At 40.5% G+C, this 15,011-nt stretch overlaps 2 protein-coding genes across 2 annotated transcripts; both read left to right on the top strand.

The window, feature by feature from the left end:
• Positions 1-4,747: 4,747 nt before the first annotated feature.
• On the top strand, positions 4,748-5,848 carry LOC140244898 (melatonin receptor type 1B-B-like). The gene has a single exon (XM_072324507.1). The coding sequence runs from the start codon at positions 4,748-4,750 to the stop codon at positions 5,846-5,848; it is 1,101 nt and encodes a 366-aa protein (XP_072180608.1).
• Positions 5,849-12,424: 6,576 nt separating this feature from the next.
• Positions 12,425-14,583, top strand: LOC140244897 (rhodopsin, GQ-coupled-like). Its single transcript, XM_072324506.1, has 2 exons — positions 12,425-13,516; positions 14,497-14,583. Exons 1-2 carry the CDS (start codon positions 12,425-12,427, stop codon positions 14,581-14,583), a joined length of 1,179 nt encoding a protein of 392 aa, XP_072180607.1.
• Positions 14,584-15,011: the final 428 nt, after the last annotated feature.

Raw genomic sequence — 15,011 nt, 5'->3', positions numbered from 1 at the left:
TCACCAGTGCGTGTGTATATGTCCAGGCAGTCCATAAACCAGTGTGCCTCGATTTCTCCAGAATGTCCTCTTTTTTTTTTTTTTCCTGGGTAGCGTAGAGTGGACAGGGCAGAGTTGAATGTTTCACATCTTTTCATGGGATTCCCTTTTTTTTTTTTTTTTTTTTTTACACCTGTTGTTTTTAGTCTGAAGAGATTAGCAGATTTCTTTGGTTTCATAACGTTGCTTTGCATTCTATAATTTCTGTATGACATGAGTCAATACAGAAGTAAAACTTGAGCAAATCGACTACCATGCATCATCAATTCAGATGCCACCTCCTCCATTGTTTATTATATCACTACGGGTCGAGGGTAATTACCCCCTTGGCAATTACCGTGGACTCTTCCCCTGCCCCTAACCCTATAAGCTTGATCCTGAACCTAATCCTAATCCAAACTCTAACTCTAAACCTAAACCTAATCCGAATCTTTACTTTAACCTTATTACTAACCAGTATTAAGCCGGAGGTAATTTGCCCTGATACGATCACCACAAGTACGGGTACAGAGGCGGATCGAGGTATTCCATAAAGGGGGCGCAAAACAGTTTATTCACCACTTCTGGGGTTTAATCACCAGACAGGCCAAAAAAAAAAAGAAAAAAAAATGGGGGGGGGGGGGGCCTCAACAAGTATTTTCACTATTGCCACTTCCGGCTTTCAACAGCTGAAAAGTGAAATTAGCTGACAAGGATGGTTTCTCCAAAGGAAAAGAATTTTTTCATCTTTATTGTCAAGCCCACCGGAGGTGTGGGGAGACCAAAGAGGTTCTACAATGTATATGTTACATTGTAATAGAGTATAAAGCGCTCACCATTCAGTGCGTACAAATAAAAACGGGGCCAATTGAACAGTGGCGCGCGCACGAATGAGGTTGACTACCAGAAGCCTGAACCCGGAAGTGCCTATAGTACATCTTCGAAGATGGGGTTGGGTTGGAAAAATCATTCTAATTTTAAGGAAAACCAATATTTGTCCATATACCTCCGGATTTTATAAGAGAGATACATTATCAACACAGTATACGTGTTTTGATGAAAACAGGACTTGCTCTTATGTGTCAAATATGCGCCTTAACATGAAGCCAAAATTGCCAAACAGGCAGGCATTCATGCATTCATACTACATATAAAGATTGCAGAAAGGTACAGTGTATACTCTTTGGTATGGGAGTACTGATTTCACATCACATACGTCACTTAGAAACATCAGACACACATACAACACACACACCCACAAAAAACACACACACCCACAACAAACACACACAAACGCACACACACGTACACACCAAACCACATTTTTTCAAATTCCAACACACACACACACACACCAACACAGACACACAAACACTTTATTTATTTTCAATTTCAACACACACACACACACACACACACACACACACACACACACACACACACACACACACACACACAATGCATGTTTTTGAGTCCAGAGCATGCATAACTCAAGGCACAGACAGCAGGAAGGACTGCAAAAACACTACTGGATACAATACACTATCACCATGGAGGCTTTAAAGTTGATTGCATATAATTAGTGCATGGTAGCTAATTATATGTGCTGTTTGTGACACCGGTTTATTAGCCAGTAGGTAATCATTCACTGAAGGTAAGCACAAATATTCAATGGTTATTCATTGAGTGCCTCATCATAGTATTTGAGGCATTTTGGGCTCCAAAACAAAGTTAATCATGTCAGCACAAATGAGAGAGATAAAAGTATTACGTGTGGTACCTTCGCGAATGCTCGACTTCTCGACCTCTTTGCTAATGGCGGCGGGTCGTTCAATTGGCCCCGCTTCTATATGCGAGCGCGCGCTCTATTACATACATATATATAAAATTCTTCTTAAAACTCACCTGTTTAATCAGTTGTAAATTTTTTTATTTTTTTATTTTTTTATTTTTATTTTTTTTCTCCTGGAGGCGCACACAGTTATCAATTATTGTACCATTGTATCACATGTATTTTTCTTTTCTTTTCTTTCTTCTTCTTTTGTTGCTGTTAACCCTGATTTTGTTAATGTTATTGTGTTTTCTAATCTATTTGTATGAGTAGCAAAGTGCGCTTAGAAACGTCAGTATGAAGCGCCATATAAATGCAATTATTATTATTATACATAGAATCTCTTTGGGGGAGACTAAGGGATCGCCTGCGGCGTCTGTACAACGTCCGTCGTCCGTCCGTCGTCTGTCCGTCGTCCGTCCGTCGTCCGTCCGTTGTCGACGCTATAAAAACTTGAATAACTCTCTACTGAAGACTTCAATTTCAATTAAACTTGGAGGGAAGAGTGTTTATACAAAGTTACACATTTTACCAAACATGGAGGTTACCTCAAGGTCTAAGGTCACAGGCAGAGGTCAATGAACTTTAGGGCTCAATGTTAAGTTTTTACGGCGCGTTTCGATTATAGCTCATAACTTTTGATCCCTATGTCCGTTTGTGACCAAACTTGGATGGTAGATGTCCCTTGGGGATTTGAAGGTCATCACAAGATCAAAGGTCACAGACAGGGGTCAACGAATTTTTAGGGCCCAATGTTAAGTTTTTACGGCATGTTTCGATTATGGCTCATAACTTTTGATCCCTTTGTCCGTTTGTGACCAACCTTGGATGGTAAATGTCCCTCGGGGAGTTGAAGGTCACCACAAGGTCAAAGGTCATAGGCAGGTCAATGAACTTCCGGGAGTTAGAAAAACATTAATTTCTTCTACGTGAATGGGCGAGACACAATTTGGCACTTGCCTTGTTTTTATTTTTTCTTGCTTTTGTTTTTTAGGAAAAGAAAATTAAAGGGGGCTTGCACTTGGTGCGCTCCCTCCTGGATCCGCCATTGCGGGTATAAAGATAACAGTATATTGACCTTCATACTGATCATATTATCTGAATGTTTTGTTCAGTCATGCATATATCTCTCCAGCAAATCATGTTACCATCCGTGATTCTTTTAAGTCTGGCTGGAAAACAGTGCCAGTTAGTCAACATTACCACTTGGGTCTTGAGCTAACTTTGACCATCAACCCTGTCATTTCATCACCATATTATTACTGTTAATGTATTAATATCCGAACGAGGTACATCGCCACTGGATTGTCCAACCTGAGGTTATAACTGGACAATGACCATTGACCATGACCTTATACTTGTTACTACATTGTACTTTAACGTTAATGCCAATAAGTGTCGATTCACGTTCACTTACATTAGATTGCTTTTGGATATTTCTACCTGAAGTAATGGCTGGAAATGAGAAAAAGAAAAGTGCAAAGACATTGAAACTTTACCTTTGACCTCAAACTGTGACCTTCAAAGCAAAAAAAAAAAACCAAAACAAAACAAAACAAAACAAAAAGAAAACCAAAAAACCCAAACAACTTGAACAGGGATATTTCTTCCCTTTCAAATTAACTTACAACTTGACGTTCCTATCTGATCGAGGTAATAGCTGGAAGGACATTTTAAAGCAAAAGTACAGTGACCTTTGACCTTGACTTTTCACCACTTTCATTTGATGTACTAGGAAATAATTGTTAAACTAAAGTAATTTACCCTTTGCCCAAGAGATTTTGCTTCGAATGTAGTTTAATCTGACAGAATTTATCTGACATGTTGAAAACTCCCGAAAAGGATAGGCTTGATTGAACAATGCGCCAGATTCAAAATATTATCATAACTGAAACCTTTGATAATGACTAATGTCACTGTTTCATGAAGACATAAGAACGTTCAAATTTAGGTCATGACTTCGTCCTATTTCAGTCAATATTTGTCATTACGCCAATCTTTGCTTTTCAAAAATGCCAACAACTCGGACATAGTGTGGAGTTTCTCTTTAGAATATCATTTTGTCTTCAAAAATTTAATGTCTGAAAGAATCATAGAAGGTATGAAAATACATACTTCTTTCAAGAAGACCTGACATGTCAGCAGATGACTTCTTCTATTTCTGATTCTCCCTAAATCAAACTAAAATCAACATAGAGTAATACAAAATCCAAAGTATTGTGCACTGTGGCCTAGTGGATAAGACTGCTGACTTTCAATCGGAGGTACCTAGTTTAAATCCCGTAAAGGGCCACGTCCATTGAGCAAGATGTTTTTATACCCCCAAATTCCCTTTCAACAAAAGTGCTTAAAATGGATACACTCCAACGATAGGGAAAGGATAATGGTAGGGCCCTCTTGTAGAGCAGTTTTAACACTGAAGAGGCTACCTTGACTGAATAAGACCGGACTACATGTTACACGGAAACACTGTGGAGAACACGTTATCACAAACTCTACCGTAACATAACACGTCTAAGTAATCAATATGAAAGCTAAGCTATGAATAGGCAAATCGATGACGATTAAGAGAGAAATAGTAATGTGATGAAAAAAATATCCTCATTATCTGGTAATCATATATGTCTTCTATAGAAAACTGTTTTTTTTTCAAACTAAGTATACGTTATACGTGAAGCGTGTCATTGCTAGCGCCTGCGCCATCAACTCGAAAGAGTACTTTCTGTCATTGAGCTCTTAAACTAATGAAAACATGAAAAACAACAACAAAGGAACACTCGCAGAGGTCTGAAAACAATTTCATAGCACATTTCGTCCTTTTACCATTGTGAACACAAGTGTTTTGAAAAATGCTCCTGCGTGGTTGTCATTTTAGTGCCGTGCTTCCCTCGAGACAAGATGGCGGATGTAGCTGGCTACCAAGACAGTAATGAGACTTTGGGTAAATCTAATTCCATTCTCGCTCCTGCAGATATTTTTTTAGCCGTAGGATATAGCGCTGCGTTCGTTGTTGGGGTGACGGGGAATGTCGCGCTGTTGCTCTCGAGCGCACTGTCGAGGAAACTCCAGACGAGAACCTCTTGCCTCATTGTCAATCTTTGCGTCAGTGACCTGTTGGTTTGCGCAGTTCAACCGTCTCATGTCGTCTCCTTGTTGACTAGAAACAGCAGAACACTCCCCGAGGTGCTTTGCCAGTTGAGTGCTGCACTTGCTATCATATCTATTGTGAGCAGCGTCATTACCATAGTGCTGATTGCTCTAAATCGCTGTGTGCTCATCATCAAACCTAAGCACATATACAACCGCGTCTTCTCTTCGAGAAATCTGGTCGTCATGGTGACAATGTCTTGGTTGTGTCCCATCGTAGTTTTAGTCGTTCCTCTTCTTACTGGTCATGGTCGTCTGGGATACAACGCCCTCACACGACTCTGCGTCTGTGACTTCACTCACAAGAATGCAAATACTTTCGTTTTCCTCGTGATTTGCTTGTTTACAATTGCCTTCGGTGTGACGTTCTTCAGCTACTGGCTGATATATAGGCACGTAAAATGGAGCGCCCTCAAGTCCAGGTCGTGCTCAATGCCTACCGAGAAAAGCTGTCGTAGGCATACCGAGTTGGTAATCACCAAGAATCTCCTGTGCGTGATATGCTGCTTCGTCCTGTGCGTAACTCCCTTCATGGGTGTCTTTCTGATTATCCCATTTCTGCAAGGACCCACTCTGCACCGCATTCTCAGCGTGATGCCCTACGTTTCTCTCCCACTCGTAACGGACAGTTGCCTTAATCCGTTCATCTACGGCTGGAAGCACCCGCATTTCAGGGTGGTCATAGCCTGTGTGCTCCGACGGCGCTGGCGCGATATCCCGGAGCCTTCCCGACTGCTGGCACGGATCCTCACCTATAACACTGGTGGCAGGGAGACACCAAAAGTTATCAGTGTTGAAAAGGGCTGCGAGACATCAAGCATAAATCTGAACATTGAGACCAACAATATGTGACGTGTGTGTGTCTTCTTTGCATCATTATTTCGACCCGTCATTACTTTTGTACCGTTTTACCATCGTAAACTCACGAACTAATATCACCAGGCAAGATAGGCCTACTGCAATACGGGTTGAAAGTATAAGTCATCGTGATCACAGAGATTTAGATTGGAATAAACAAATCTATGACATTGATGTCCAGACTCTGTTGGCAAAACTGTAACTTTCGTCGGCGTCGTTCCAGAGGCGATGTACAATGTTGTCGAAGCTAACATCAATGCTTCAAGGTTTTGAATGTTTCGAGTGTGCTACTCTATCACAAATACAGTCTCTGAGGTAGATGTGTGACGTAGGGCCTATGCTCAACAAAATGAATTGTTGAGGAATTGTTAGTCTGGTGAAAAAGAAATAATATTACATGGTACCATACTTCTTAAAATTGGATCTGTACAAACAACCCCCCCCCCCCCCGAAATTGAAAAAACAAAATGGAAGAAGACATTTTATTGTATTAATTTCGGCATAATGCATGACGTTCGCACGCTCGCCTAGTGAGATCTAAACAGAACTTAACAATATTCTATCTTTTAGGATTTGTATACATCATTTTCTCAAGCGCTCGCTCTCTTCGCTCTCTCGCAAATAGTAATATCGACTTAAAGTATGGTTCAGATGTTGATGCCACAAATTATCATACATGTGCTATGACGCGCGCCCTCGGGGCCATCTACAAATTACGTACAACGTTCGAGAAAAAAAAAAAGCCGCCAGAATTTAGCCCCCTCCCCATGTCCACACTCCGTACGCACTGACACACGCCTCCCCTCCCTTCCCACGGGATGACTCAGTCAGGAAACATCTATGTTAGATAGATATGCAGATGGACATACACAGAGATGATCAAGGGCGTCGATCCTGCGGGCAAAGGGGCAGTTGCCCCTCCCCCCCCCCCACACACGCACACACCAATGACAATGTTGGGGCAAACATTGATTGCCCCACATCAATAATTTCCTAGCTGTTGAAAAATATTGTACTTTTTTTTTGTAGAAAATTGTCCAAATATTCATCCAGAAGAATGCACCAGATCGTTGAATTGCAATCAAGAAAATGCAAACATTCCCCGCTCGGTCCCTTTTCATACACCCATGGATTTTGTACACTTTTGAGATTGACAAATTTCCGAATATTTCATCAAAAGTGTCCACCATATCTTAAATTTAAAAGATGCAAAAGTTCCCTCATATGAAAGGTGAAACACCCTTCCAATAAACCCTTCCAAAAATTGAACATTTTCCAAATAATACATTAAAAATGTGTACGATATGTCTTCATTACAATTGTAAGAATGCAAAGGCTCCCTCGTGTTTGATGGGGGATACAGATGCTATGAATTGTTTAACCTTTGACGATAGTGCACACCAAAAGTGTGCACTGTGACAATCATAAAAATGCAAAAACTCCTTCGTGTGGAAGGAGCTCCATAGGGTATTATATCCCCCTTCCCACATCCTTCCTGCACGTTGCCCTGAATTCTAGTCTTCATTTTTGCGTACTATTTGATAGAGGCTGGCATGGCGGAAATGGCGGAAATGCCGCTGGCATGGCGGAAATTTTCAATGACTTTTTCTCTTCAATTGGAAAAAATCTTTCTCAAAATATTCCTCTTTCTAGTAAATCTTTTAATGATTTCTTAGATACACCTAACTCCAAAACTATATTTTTTGACCCAACATATAAAGAAGAAATAATAAAGATTGTTGCTAATTTGAAAGAAGGAAAAAGTCCTGGCCATGACGGAATTGACAACTATTTGATAAAAAACATAATTCCTCAAATAGTGGATCCCTTAGTACACATTATCAACTCATCACTTACAACTGGCCATGTGCCAAATAGCATGAAAATTGCGAAAGTAATTCCTATTTACAAGAAAGGGGAGAAGGATGATGTCAATAACTATAGACCCATATCTCTATTATCTTCTATTTCTAAGATTCTTGAAAGAATAGTTTATATCAGGACAGTACGTTTTCTTAAAACCTGCGACATATTCTCAAACTTTCAATTTGGATTCAGGGAAAATCACAGCACAACACACGCACTACTTGCCCTCATCGACAAAGTCACACAAGCACTCGACACACATTCACACACAATAGGTATCTTCTTGGACTTCTCCAAGGCCTTTGACACGATTAACCACGGAATACTTCTCGCCAAACTGTCTCATTATGGAATACGTGGAAAGGCCTTGGAGTGGTTCACGAGTTACCTATCAGAAAGATCCCAATGTGTATTTGTTAACGGCTTTGACTCTCAAAGTAAAACAATTGCATCTGGTGTTCCACAAGGGAGTTTATTAGGCCCATTGTTATTCATTATTTATATTAATGATTTTCATAGATCCTCGGAGAAACTATCATTCATATTATTCGCGGATGACTCTAACCTTTTTTTTTCTCACCCTGACCCAAACATTTTAATAAGAACAGTCAATGAAGAACTGAAAAAGGTTATACAATGGATATACGCAAATAAATTGTCATTAAATATTCAAAAAACAAAAGTTATGCTTTTTAGTAATTCTTTAGATAGCCTCCCAGGCAAAATAACATTTGATACTACTCCCTTAGAAGAAGTTTCTTCCTTTAAATTTCTTGGTGTTTGCGTCGATAACAAGCTTTCATGGAGGAATCATGTTGATAACATATGTACAATTATATCACGTAACATTGGCGTAATGAATAGATTAAAATATTATCTTCCTTCATCTGCATTATTAACTCTTTATTCTAGTTTGATACTACCTTATTTAAACTACGGGATTCTTGCTTGGGGTAATACATATCAGATGTTACTTGATAAACTTCTTTTACTGCAAAAGAAAGCGCTTAGAATTGTTTTTAATTTACATACCCGAGAACATACAGATGCTTTGTTTTCTGACCATAAAATATTAAAAGTAAATGATTTGTATGTGTTTCAACTTGGCCAGTTTATGTTTAATTACAACAGTAACTTTTTACCTAAAATATTCCATGATTCATTTCATCGAAATAGTCATGTTCATAACTATCCCACGCGACGATCCGACGAATTTCATCTTCCACTAATGAGAACCGCACATGCCCAAAATACATTTCTTTATACCGGACCCAGACTTTGGAATAACTTAGATAATAGTTTAAAAGATTCCCCCAAATTTGTTACATTTAAATACAAACTCAGAAAATATTTACTTTCTACCTATAATCTTAGATAATTTAAATTGTTTTGATTCATGCTTGAGCCTTCACCTGTCCTGATGTCGCAGCACTTGGCGTGTTCTGTGTGCAGACTTCTCTTCTTTCTTCTCTCCTCTTCCTTTCCTGTCTTTTGTTCCTCGTAGACTTGTATTGTTACCGTCTTCTCTCCTCTCGGTACTGTCTCGCGTCTTACAGTGTATACGTGTGGGTAATCGAATGTGTGTACGAACGTGTTGTCCTTGTCATATTTTCCCGGTACACGTGGTTCAGTGAGCAGTGTCCGGGCACTAGCATTGGTATTCTATATTTTTTTCCCAACCGGTGTATCTCAAAATAATTACATGTATATTGTTATAGAATAGTATATAATTTACTCATTATTTGTCTAGCGATCCACGTCCGACAAGCTATGCTTTTTAGTGGATCACTATTTTCCATAATCGAATTCATTTTCCGCTCTCCCACGAAGTATTTATACAGTGTTTTCCTAAATATTGTACATGTTATATGTTGTTCTATAACTTGTCTCGTATAATTATATATTACATGAATCTTTTGCAAACGTTTGAACAATATTTCATCACATGTATACTTTGTACTATGTTTTTTTCTTTTTTGGATTTTCGTTGATTGGAAATAAACTATGATTGAATTGAATTGAATTGAAAAAAAAGAGGCAAAAATCGACTAATATCCACCAACAGTGTGCATCATAATTACCTCTGAATTTCAGGTCCGAAAATGCGAAATCTCCCTCATGTGAGAGGGGGCCTATCGCTTCTCATATATACACGTAGAAATAAAAGATCCATGTATATAAAATATATCTGTGCTCAACCGTTTAGCATGAAGATTGGCATACATCTACATATCAAATAGATTCCCCGAGTGCGCGCGCTGTGCTCAAAGAGCCACCTATGGTGTGGCTCTTTGAATCTCAGAAATAAAGCATCAGGGGCGGATCCAAGAATTCCGGAAAGTGGAGGCGCCTCTACAAAATTATATGGGGCGCACTCCCCCATGTTTTTTTTTTTTCATTTTATTTCTTTTCTTTTAACAAAAAATAAAGCGGGGGCGCGGGCCCGGTGCGCCCCCATCTGGATCCGTCAATCGCGAAGCATGATTACCCGTATCAGGCATCTGAGCTGTGGTTCTACAAAATTGTATCTCCCTCGTACTATACTACGCGCGGGATTACGCTCCAGCAGGGAGAAGAGGAGCAAATTTTTCCATATTCCCCGCTTTGACAAACGCCAATGGGATTTGCGTGTTAAAAACGAGGGGAATATAGCATCCGGGCACTTGAGCTCCCGGTGAGGAAAATTTGCGGTTGATAACAGTTTTCTCGCGGAGTGGTATTGCGACGAAGGGCAAATTCCCTCAGGTTAACACGTAAAACTAAAGGACGATCGCTGTTGCTGTATGAGCTGGTTGTTTCTACGCGCGACGCATACCCGAGTTCGCGACAAAGGGCAAATTCCCATAGGTTAACATGTAAAAGTAGAGGACAATCCCTGCGCCTGTGTGAGTTCGCTGTTATACGCGCGCCGCATACCGTGAGCTAGCCTGTGTATATGGATGTAGCGCGCAGTGTGGAAAATTGTTGTCTTAAATTGGGAAGTTGTACAAAGTTTACATTGTAATGATTTATTTTACTGCTCAAGATGCCTGAAATGGGTAATAATAATGATATGGACTATCGACTTTTGGGTGATACGACATTTATTGCCTGAACTATATAGAATTGTATTGCCCGAGTCGAAGACGAGGGCAATAGGGCCCACAATCAAGGCCAGTCTATATTATATTAATATCACATGTTTGAAAGAATGTCATGGCCGTTTGCTGTGAAGAAAGTGGAAAAATGCATGCTTTAATCCAGTGGATTAAGTCAGCTCCTTACAGAAAAATTGAAGTTCCCTGAAATGAAGCTACAATATGAATCACCATACAATGTGTTGGTCACGGGGGAAACTTGGATGACGAGTTTTATACCGTAGTCCTAAACTGGATACTTTCTTTTTGCTGTGGCATTTAAAACACAGTGGACAAACACTTGAATCGCTCGAAACAAGGAAACAAGAAATGTGTGAAGAGGATCGATAGTCTTTCAATTGATTCAATTGTGACAAATGAATTACGACTGAATTTGCTGGATAAGGCAATCACCAACTTCTGATGAGAACCGAGTTGTAAACTGTCCCAAGATGTTTGATATGACTGCATCGTCAGCTGCTAGGTATGAACTTGCAAAACCAATTATTGCATGTGATACGGGCATGCAACGAGTAGAATTCAGAATCGGTACATAAGTTGCGATTACTTACGGCAACTCAGTCCTGTAGATATTGTGTGCCTCAGGCAGTGGGAGTAACCTCATGCATAACAAACCTTTGTGAAAAGAATGCATTTATCATGTAGTCTAGAAAATGGATATAATGATATGCCACGTAAGCGTCGTAATGGAAAGATAGTAAAATATTAAATGTCCTTAATCTTTAGAAAGGAAAAATATAGAAACAAAGTAATGAAGTTCAGCAAATGCTTTCTGTTCTAAAGTTAAAAGTTATAAGATTTGAATATTTGATCATTTTTACCTCTTGAAATGTGGTATTGTAATTGATCTTGAATAAAATTTACAGAAACATGTGGAGAGAACTTGATTGGTTAAACACAGTGTAGAATCATTTCTTTGTGAGAATGTGAAATCGTTTAAATATACCTGTGTGAAATACCATTCGTACAATGTCGTACACATATCGTGAATATTTGAATTGATATAAGAATAAACCAAAGTGGACACATATCACACGCACGCACACACACACGCACACACATACGCAAGAATGTAAACAACGTACACAAACACAAAATGCAGCGGATAATAGTCGAGATATGATTGAATGTCAATTTGTTTAACATAAATGTAGCACAACATGACCAATGCATGTGATAAAGTTGGGAAAAAGATGAATGAGTGAAAAGGAAAGGGTAACAATCAATAATGAGGAAAGAGAATAATCGTCTTGTATACATGGTTAATCAAAGCTACTTCTACAAAAACTGAGATCTCTTGAACTCAAGAAAGCATACGTATGAAACAATATCATTGTTTAACGGGTTAGCGCCTGCTCCATTGATACTGGGAACGATATTTCATGTCAAGAATATCTAAATGGAAACTAGGAAAAGAATAGCACTTCTTAAAAGGGAACTCTCGCAACTCGCACATAAATCGCACTGCACATTTTGTCCTTCATAGGCATATGTCATGAACAAAGTGCATTGAAAACTGCTCCAGCGTGGTTGAAATTTCAAGGGCTGCTTAACCCAACGAAACAAGATGGCAGATACAGCTGGCTACCAAGACAGTAATGAGACTTTGGCTAAAAACACTTCCAGTCTCACCTCTGGAGATATATTTCTGGCCGTAGGATTCAGTGCTGTGGTCTTTGTCGGGGTTACGGGGAATGTCGTGCTGTTGCTGGCGAGCGCTCTGTCGAGGAATCTCCAGACGAAAACCTCCCACCTCATCGTAAATCTTAGCGTCAGTGATCTGTTGGTTTGCGCAGTTCAGCCGTTTCAGGTCGTCTCGATGTTGGCCAGAAACAGCCGCACATTACCCGAGGTGCTGTGCCAACTGACAGCTGCATTGGATATCATATCTACTGGGAGTAGCGTCGCTACCATTATGCTGATTGCTTTAAATCGCTGTGTGCTCATCATCAAACCACGGCACACATACAACCGCGTCTTCTCGTCGAGAAATCTGGTCGTCATGGTGACAATGTCATGGTTGTATCCCACTGTAGTTTTAGTACTTCCTTTGCTTATTGGACATGGTCGCATTGGATACAACGCCCATACACGACTCTGCATCTGTGACTTCACTCACAAGAATGCAAATACTTTTGTCTACCTTGTGGTTGGCTCGTCGTCAGTTGCCTTCGGCGTGACGTTCTTCAGTTACTGGCTAATCTTTCGGTACGTGAAAAGGAGCGCCCTCAAATCAAGGTCACGCTCAATGCCTACCGAGAAAAGATGTCGCAGGCACACCGAGTTGGTAATCACCAAGAATCTCCTGTGCGTGATATGCTGCTTCGTCCTGTGCGTAACTCCCTTTATGGGTGTTCTGCTATCGACGTTATTCTTTAAAGGACCCAGTCGGCACCGTGTCAGCAGCCTGATAGCATACGCCAGTCTCCCCTTCATAATAAACAGCTGCCTAACTCCGTTCATCTACGCCTGGAAGCATCCTCACTTCAGGGTGGTCATGGCCTGTGTGCTGCGACGGCGCTGGCGCGATATTCCAATGCCATCCCCACTGCTGGCACGGATCCTCGACTATAACACCGGTGGTAGGCAGACACCGCAAGGCATCAGTGTTGAAAAGGGCTGCGAGTCACAAAGCGAAGAACTTACCATAGACACCAATGTATGACGTCTATGTGTCTGCTTCTCATCCTTTTTAATCATATGCCATTACTTTTGTACCGATATGTGCTCATGAACTAATAATCATCATGCAAAATACGTCAGCTATTTTGATTACAAAAACTATAGAACTGGAAAAAAAAAAGAACTACCATATCAATGTCTAGAGTGTCGGACAAAACTGCATATAGGAATTAGGCCTTATACACCTGTCGCTTTGGTGGTGTTTGAGGCAGTATACAGTGTTGTCCAAGACTACAGCTGTGTAAATTCTCACTGCTTTTAAACTGAGTTGGTTTGTGCTACATGTAGTTATCACGATGATCTACAGTCTGTGAGATGTTTCCGTTACGTTATGTTCCATAAAAATGAAGTGCAGAGGAATTTTCCAATCGTTGTGAAAGTAAAAGTGTGTCATACCAATTATGTGAAACTTGATAATTTGTCACGTTAATGAGATCATACGTTTAATTGCTCATAATTAGTTTAACTTTCTGGCAAACGTGAAGTATATTATGCATTATACATATTATGTGTGTGTTTGTTTCCGATGTTCATCACGAATACGAGAAGTTTAGTCACATCGGGTATAACTATTTTGAATCTGTAACCCTGCTAAAGGCAAGCAGTACGTAACCACAGTAGTTGCTAGTGCACCTAAGGCCCCAGTCACAAATAAACATGGATAATCAAGGATCTACACGTGATCCGGGGAGATCTGGGGAGATCCAGGATAGTTTGGACCTCGATGGAGTGTCGACGAGCGTTGATATGACTGTACACACGGTATCAACACGGCAGCTACACGGATTAAGCAGGAAGAGTGCGCCATCTACACATACAAACACGGCATGTACACGGATCAATACGGCAGCAACATAGCAGCCACACGGACCATCCCGGATTGCTCTGCCAACACGGCAATCCCCGGATGACGCCGGATGTTTTTGACCTCCAAAAATTGCCGTGTTGGCCTCCCAGATGTCCCCGGATCTACACGGACATACATGGATCTCCGAGGAAGTCGAAGGCGTCAACACGGAGATCTCCTCAGATCACCCCGGATAAGATCCGGGGTGATCCGGGGTGATCCGGGGTGATCCGGGGTAATCCGGGATGTCTATGTGACTGGGGCTTACACAAATTTATGTTATCTACAATTGTTTATCAATTAATATTAGTGCTATTTTACTGGCCACAAGTAGGCCCAGACTACCCAGAAATGCATGTCGATTGTTGGTATTTTGCACGTGTGTCACGAAGGTGCTCCGAAATTATGCCATAGACATTTCGCGTTTCTTTGTCAAGACGCTGAATGAAAATCGGGGAATAGAGATGTTCTCGATACTCCCGTGTAAACGTATAGCAATGAAACAACTTGCGCTGCGTCATGTACGCTGCCCCGAATTTGACACAAGATGACAATACGAATATGGAATTGTCGATTTCGGGCGAAGTTGGTCCGAACTTGGTCAAAATCCTATCAACAGCCGAAG

This window comes from Diadema setosum, chromosome 21 (assembly GCF_964275005.1).
Source record: "Diadema setosum chromosome 21, eeDiaSeto1, whole genome shotgun sequence".
NCBI classification, from domain to species: Eukaryota; Metazoa; Echinodermata; class Echinoidea; order Diadematoida; family Diadematidae; genus Diadema; species Diadema setosum.
Note: the sequence above shows the minus strand (reverse complement) of the source record. Positions and strands in the feature narration are given on the sequence as shown.